The sequence below is a fragment of the Staurois parvus genome, unplaced genomic scaffold (genome assembly GCF_062004578.1).
Source record: "Staurois parvus isolate SC_StPar_1 unplaced genomic scaffold, SC_StPar_1.0 ptg003801l, whole genome shotgun sequence".
NCBI lineage: Eukaryota > Metazoa > Chordata > Amphibia > Anura > Ranidae > Staurois > Staurois parvus.
In genome coordinates this window covers 42,501-50,115 of record NW_028321597.1, presented here as the reverse complement: position 1 = coordinate 50,115, position 7,615 = coordinate 42,501, and the positions used below count along the sequence as shown (strand labels likewise).

At 48.3% G+C, this 7,615-nt stretch overlaps 1 protein-coding gene across 1 annotated transcript in view; it reads right to left on the bottom strand.

Annotated features, from left to right (window-relative positions):
* Positions 1-4,116: 4,116 nt before the first annotated feature.
* The window catches only part of ARMH3 (armadillo like helical domain containing 3), a gene marked incomplete at its 3' end in the record, with an annotated part of 37,787 nt that continues 34,288 nt past the window's right edge, over positions 4,117-7,615 (bottom strand). The window contains exon 12 of the mRNA XM_089668075.1: positions 4,117-4,210. Within this exon, the coding sequence (XP_089524201.1) occupies positions 4,117-4,210 (94 nt within the window). The remainder of the gene's footprint in view (positions 4,211-7,615) is intronic.

The following is a 7,615-nucleotide window of genomic DNA, read 5'->3' as shown; positions in this document are numbered from 1 at the left end:
TATGGGGACATCTGATGTATGGTAGCATTGTGATGGGGACACCTGATGTATGAGAGCATTGTGATGGGGATGCCTGATGGATGGGAGCACTGTGATGGGGACACCTGATGGATGGGAGCGCTGTGATGGGGACACCTGATGGATGGGAGCGCTGTGATGGGGACACCTGATGGATGGGAGCACTGTGATGGGGACACCTGATGGATGGGAGCGCTGTGATGGGGACACCTGATGGATGGGGACACCTGATGGATGGGAGCGCTGTGATGGGGACACCTGATGGATGGGAGCGCTGTGATGGGGACACCTGATGGGAGCGCTGTGATGGGGACACCTGATGGATGGTAGCGTTGTGATGGGGACACCTGATGGAGGGGAGCATTGTGATGGGGACACCTGATGGATGTGGACACCTGACCTATGGGGACACCTGATGTATGGTAGCATTGTGATGGGGGCACCTGAAGGATGGAGACACCTGACCTATGGGGACACCTGATGCAGACTGGTAGGGGCCCCAGTGCATTACTTTGTCAAGGGGCCCATGATGCTGTTAAGATGGCACTGATCTGAATATACCCTAACAGCTGGGTACTGCTGGAAAGGAGGTGGGGTGGGGGGGGACATGGCAAAAGGACTGGATGTACTACACACACCCTGAATACTGTGCAGAAGATTTGTTTGGAGTCCTAAACTAGTTCTAAAAAATCTGCAGATTTAAAAAGCACTGAAAACGACTTCTGAAATGACATCCACACATTTATATGAGATCTTAGCGATTGGGTTTACATCTGCTTTAATGGAGGGGAGTTTTTTTTTTGTACCAAAGCCCAAGCTGTCAGATATCGCTGGAACCGGTTCTCCAATAAACAGCGTGATATACAGCGGCGGAGGCCATGACTTGGCGAAGGCACAAAACGACGGGAGAAATTTATACCAGCGCACTGACATCCACATATATCTCCCATCCCAAAACACACGGCTACAGATGAGGAGAATTAAACGAAATTGGAAAAATCCTCGTTTCTTAGCGTAGGCGCCGATCGTATTTCATCATATTCATAATTCAAGTGGGATATTGAAAGGCTGTAAACTGGTATTTTCAGTCGCTGGAGATGGGAAATAGATAACGGTACAAGGACTCAGGGCAACAAGTGAGATTAAAGGGGAACTCCGCCCTTATCTTAAATCTAGAAAATGGTTGATGTGTAAAAGTTAAAAAAAAAAAAAAGCAAAAAACAAATACAAACATGCTCACTAGTCAATGGAGTTCAGCGTTGTTTTACGTGTAGGGGAGAACAGCAACCGGATGAATTTCAATCCATCTATGGGCAGGCTGGTTGTAGCGAAGTCAATCTACAACGAGCCTGTCGGGGGAGGGGGGGTTTCTTGTATGATCTCTGCCACTGGCTATAGCCGGCAGCAGTGATCATTGTATGCTGATGGTGGGGAAACCTCACGATGTTAGAATACCACAGCAAAGCGGGAGAGAATCCAGCGATTTTCTTTCCTGCAATCTATGATGTATGGGAGCGCTGTGATGGGAACACCTGATGTATGGGAGCGCTGTGATGGGGACACCTTGTGAATGGGAGCGCTGTGATGGGGACACCTTGTTAATGGGAGCGCTGTGATGGGGACACCTGATGTATGGGAGCGCTGTGATGGGGACACCTGATGGATGGGAGCGCTGTGATGGGGACACCTGATGTATGGGAGCGCTGTGATGGGGACACCTGATGGATGGGAGCGCTGTGATGGGGACACCTGATGGATGGGAGCGCTGTGATGGGGACACCTGATGGATGGGAGCGCTGTGATGGGGACACCTGATGGATGGGAGCGCTGTGATGGGGACACCTGATGGATGGGAGCGCTGTGATGGGGACACCTGATGGATGGGAGCGCTGTGATGGGGACACCTGATGGATGGGAGCGCTGTGATGGGGACACCTGATGGATGGGAGCGCTGTGATGGGGACACCTGATGGATGGGAGCGCTGTGATGGGGACACCTGATGGATGGGAGCGCTGTGATGGGGACACCTGATGGATGGGAGCGCTGTGATGGGGACACCTGATGGATGGGAGCATTGTGATGGGGACACCTGATGGATGGGAGAATTGTGATGGGGACACCTGATGGATGGAGAATTGTGATGGGGACACCTGATGGATGGGAGAATTGTAATGGGGACACCTGATGGATGGGAGAATTGTAATGGGGACACCTGATGGATGGGAGAATTGTGATGGGGACACCTGATGGATGGGAGAATTGTGATGGGGACACCTGATGGATGGGAGAATTGTAATGGGGACACCTGATGGATGGGAGAATTGTGATGGGGACACCTGATGGATGGGAGAATTGTGATGGGGACACCTGATGGATGGGAGAGATGTGATGGGGACACCTGATGGATCGGAGCACTGTGATTGGGACACCTGATGCATGGGAGCACTGTGATGTGAACACCTGATGTATGGGAGTGCTGTGATGGGGACATCTAAAGTATGGGTGGGAGCGCTGTGATGGATGGGGACACCTGATGGGTGGGAGCACTGTGATGGGGACACCCGATGGATGGGAGCACTGTGATGGGGACATTGATCACATATACGTGATTTTGCATTTCCGGGTAGGGGGCATTTGTGGCCACTGCTGTCAATCACCAGGTCCCAGCCAGTGATTACTTGCTGGCGCCCGGTGCTTACAACTCCGACGGTGGGGGGGGGATAGTTTGTAAGCAAAACAGTTCTCTCCCCTGTCAGCTCCTGCACACTGCTTTGCCATGCAAAGCAGTGTGCTTACAGTGAAGCACTAACACAGCACACTTAGTAAAATGGCACGCAGCACACAGTTAACCCTTTGATCGCCCCTCATGTTAACCCCTTCCTGCCCAGTGCCATTAATACAGTGTCAGTGCTTTTTATTAGCATTGATCACTGTATTGGTGTCACTGGGGATGTCAGTGACACAAAGTCATTTCCCCCCCCAGTGTCAAAATTCCCACCGCAGTCCCACTATAAGTCGCTGATCGCCGCCATTACTAGTAAAAAAAAAAAGAAAAAATCCCAGTATCTACACCGCCATTTGTAGACGCTATAACTTTCACGTAAACCAATTAATTTACACATATTGGGACTGGAAGGGGGGGAAAGCGTCCGGACTGAAAGGGGGGGGGGAAAGCGTCCGGACTGAAAGGGGGGGGGGAAGCGTCCGGACTGAAAGGGGGGGGGGGAAGCGTCCGGACTGAAAGGGGGGGGGGGGGGAAGCGTCCGGACTGAAAGGGGGGGGGGGGAAGCGTCCGGACTGAAAGGGGGGGGGGGGAAGCGTCCGGACTGAAAGGGGGGGGGGGAAGCGTCCGGACTGAAAGGGGGGGGGGGGGAAGCGTCCGGACTGGAAGGGGGGGGGGGGAAGCGTCCGGACTGGAAGGGGGGGGGGGGGGGGAGCGTCCGGACTGGAAGGGGGGGGGGGAAAGCGTCCGGACCGGAAGGGGGGGAAAGCGTCCGGACCGGAAGGGGGGGAAAGCGTCCGGACCGGAAGGGGGGGAAAGCGTCCGGACCGGAAGGGGGGGAAAGCGTCCGGACCGGAAGGGGGGGAAAGCGTCCGGACCGGAAGGGGGGGAAAGCGTCCGGACCGGAAGGGGGGGAAAGCGTCCGGACCGGAAGGGGGGGGAAAGCGTCCGGACCGGAAGGGGGGGAAAGCGTCCGGACCGGAAGGGGGGGAAAGCGTCCGGACCGGAAGGGGGGGAAAGCGTCCGGACCGGAAGGGGGGAAAGCGTCCGGACTGGAAGGGGGGGAAAGCGTCCGGACTGGAAGGGGGGGAAAGCGTCCGGACTGGAAGGGGGAGGAGTGTCCGGACTGGAAGGGGGAGGAGTGTCCGGACTGGAAGGGGGAGGAGTGTCCGGAATGGAAGGGGGGGAAAGCGTCCGGACTGGAAGGGGGGGAAAGCGTCCGGACTGGAAGGGGGGGAAAGTGTCCGGACTGGAAGGGGGGGAAAGCGTCCGGACTGGAAGGGGGAGGAGTGTCCGGACTGGAAGGGGTTAAGAAAGCTAAAACCTGGAACTGAAATGTAATTTACAAATGATGAATAAATACTTTGGACCGTACCATCTGAAGAAGGAGGGGTCGTGCCCAGAGGAGTTGTTGGTGTCGTAGGTAGCGGACTGGTAGGTACTGTAACCAACCCCATCTCAGGATGACTCTAAATACAAATGAGAAGAAGAAGCGTGAAGGATTTGTTACATTGTTTCCATACAACTTAGAATACATAACTGAGAATGTTTCTATCTGCTAAAATAATTCCAGTTCTGTTCGGCTGCTCCTACGATTTACTCACCATGGCACAGTGCATGCTGGGATGGTGACACCACTATTCACTACTGCAGCTGCCTGCCAGGTACACGGAGCTCTCCTTGTTCTGTGAGCTGCATTTACTTCTCCCCTTCCAAATCCTACCTCCTGAAAACAGCAGGCTGGTCGCACATTAGTAGAGAGCTCCGATTGTCTGACAGCGCAGAACCTCCCATCCGAAAATCTGATTTGCTGGGAATTTCAGGGAATACGGGTTTTGCACAGTTTGGTATATTAAAGAATGAGCGATCATTAAAATTCACCAAAAAAATCTGCGGCTCCCAAACTCCACCCTGTGATCTAAAGCCTAGACCAAGGTCACATGATCACAGATCATCAGCAGCACTGCGGGTATTTCACAGCATTAAAGACTCACAGTGGTCTCCAAACTGCGGCAAGAGGGGTCAAAGGTGGCCCTTTGCTTGCCTTTATCTGGCCCTTGGGGCCCTTCTCCATCCACTGACACCAACAAAGGGGCATAATTCCTGTTGCTGACACCATTAATGGGGAACAATTCCTTCCAAGGACAACAGTGGGGTACTATTACATCCACTGACACCAACAATGGGGCACAGTTCCTCCTACATTGTAAAGTGCTGCGCAAAAATTGGTGCTATATAAATCCTGAATAATAATAATACTGACACCAACGATGGGACACTATTCCTCCCAATGACACCAATGATGGGGAATAATTCCTTCAATTGACATTAACAATGGGGCACTATTCCTCCCACTGACACCAATGATGGGGCACTATTCCTCCCACTGACACCAATGATGGGGAATAATTCCTTCAATTGACATTAACAATGGGGCACTATTCCTCCCACTGATACCAATGATGGGGCACTATTCCTCCCACTGACACCAATGATGGGGCACTATTCCTCCCACTGACACCAATGATGGGGCACTATTCCTCCCACTGATACCAACAATGGAGCTCTATTCCTCCCACTGACACCAATGATGGGGCACTATTCCTCCCACTGATACCAATGATGAGGCACTATTCCTCCCACTGACACCAATGATGGGGCACTATTCCCCCCACTGACACCAATGATGGGGCACTATTCCCCCCACTGACACCAATGATGGGGCACTATTCCTCCGACTGACACCAATGATGGGGCACTATTCCTCCCACTGACACCAATGATGGGGGACTATTCCTCCCACTGATACCAATGATGGGGCACTATTCCTCCCACTGATACCAATGATGGGGCACTATTCCTCCCACTGACACCAATGATGGGACACTATTCCTCCCACTGATACCAATGATGGGGCACTATTCCTTCCACTGACACCAATGATGGGGCACTATTCCTCCCACTGATACCAATGATGGGGCACTATTCCTCCCACTGACACCAATGATGGGGGACTATTCCTCCCACTGACACCAATGATGGGGGACTATTCCTCCCACTGACACCAATGATGGAGCACTATTCCTCCCACTGATACCAATGATGGGGCACTATTCCTCCCACTGACACCAATGATGGGGCACTATTCCTCCCAATGACACCAGCGAATGGTCATCATTCTTCCCAATGACACCAAAGATGTTTGGCATGGTTTACTCCCACTGGACACCAGGACATTTTCTACAGCCACTGACCACAGTCTGACCTCCCCTAAAGTCTGTAAGATGGGCTGTGATTGCCCTGTTTTTACCATGTAATCACAGTGACCAATCACAGCAAGCAACACAATAGTACACAATGGATGGCAATTCATCCAGGCCAATTTTCAGCTTTCAGCGCTATCACACTTTGAATGACAATTGCGCGGTCATGCAACACTGTACCCATATGAATTTTTTACCCTTTTTTTGAAACAGATAAAGCTTTATTTTGGTGGTATTTATTCACCGCTGGGATTTTTATTTTATTTGCTATGTGAATGAAAAAGCCAAAAAATTTTGAAAAAAAAGTGTTTTTCTTATAAAATTTTGCAAATAAATAATCTTTCATCATAAATCTTGGCCGAAATTTATTCTGTTATCTTCTTAGTAAAAAAAAAAAAAAAAAAAAATAAGCCAAATTAGTTTATAACCAAAAATTATAATTTTTAAACTTTTTTTACATTTTTGTTTTATTTTTTATATTATTATTTATGTTTTTTACATACTGTCACCCTAGCAGTACAGTGTCACCATGGTGACACTGTACTACTTATGGCGGGTGATTAAGATTTTTTTTTTTTTTTTTACAGTGATTGCTTTTACACCCATATAGGATGTAAAAGCAATCATTTCTCTTTCTCTCTGTCTGCATTCTTGCAGCCATTGAGAACTACTGAGTGAGCTGTGATTGGTCACAGCTTGTCACATGGTACAAGGCTGTTGTGAATAGCCCTGTACCATGTGATCTCTGTGATCATTCACAGATTTCACACGTAGTAAGCAATGATGTCAGAAGTGACATCTTGCTTACTACTCTGCATGTGATCACTGATTGGCCAATCAGTGATCACATTATCGGGACCTCGTACAGAGGTCCCGTCCGACGATCGATGTTTCACTGTGTCCGGAGGACACAGCGAGCACCGGATCGCGGTGCTGCGCGCTCCCTGGGAGCACGCACAGCTAGAAATAGCGGGTGCCGTTTATGAACGGCAACCCGCCCCTGGAGTGCCACCGCCCTGCCGTTTATAAACAGCAGGCGGACGGCAAGTGATTAAATAACATTCAATTACAATATGACTTGTGTAGCCATTGTATATCATATAAATATAATTAAATTTTATTTGTGATAATAATATATATATATATATATATATATTTTATCGCAAATAATAAAAAAAATGAAATTATATAATTTTTTTGTTATTTGCGAATATATATATATATATATATATATATATATATATATATATAAAATGTAATTTCCTTTTGTTTTGTTATTTGCGATATTATATATATATATTATCACAAATAAAAAAAATTTAATTATATATATAATTTTTATTTTTTTGTTATTTGTGATATATATATAAATATATATATATATATATATATATATATATATATATATATATATATTTATTTATTTTTTTTTGTTATTTGCGATTTTTTTTCCCACAAAAGTGGAATTATCCTTTAAGCAATCCCTACGTATCTATGGTGTTAGTAGAACAATAAATACAGCTAAGAAGACAAAAGGACTCGATTTATGGATCTGAGATCTGCTTCCTTACACGTTCACCTAGATCACGTTAATTTATAAAGAACTGACAT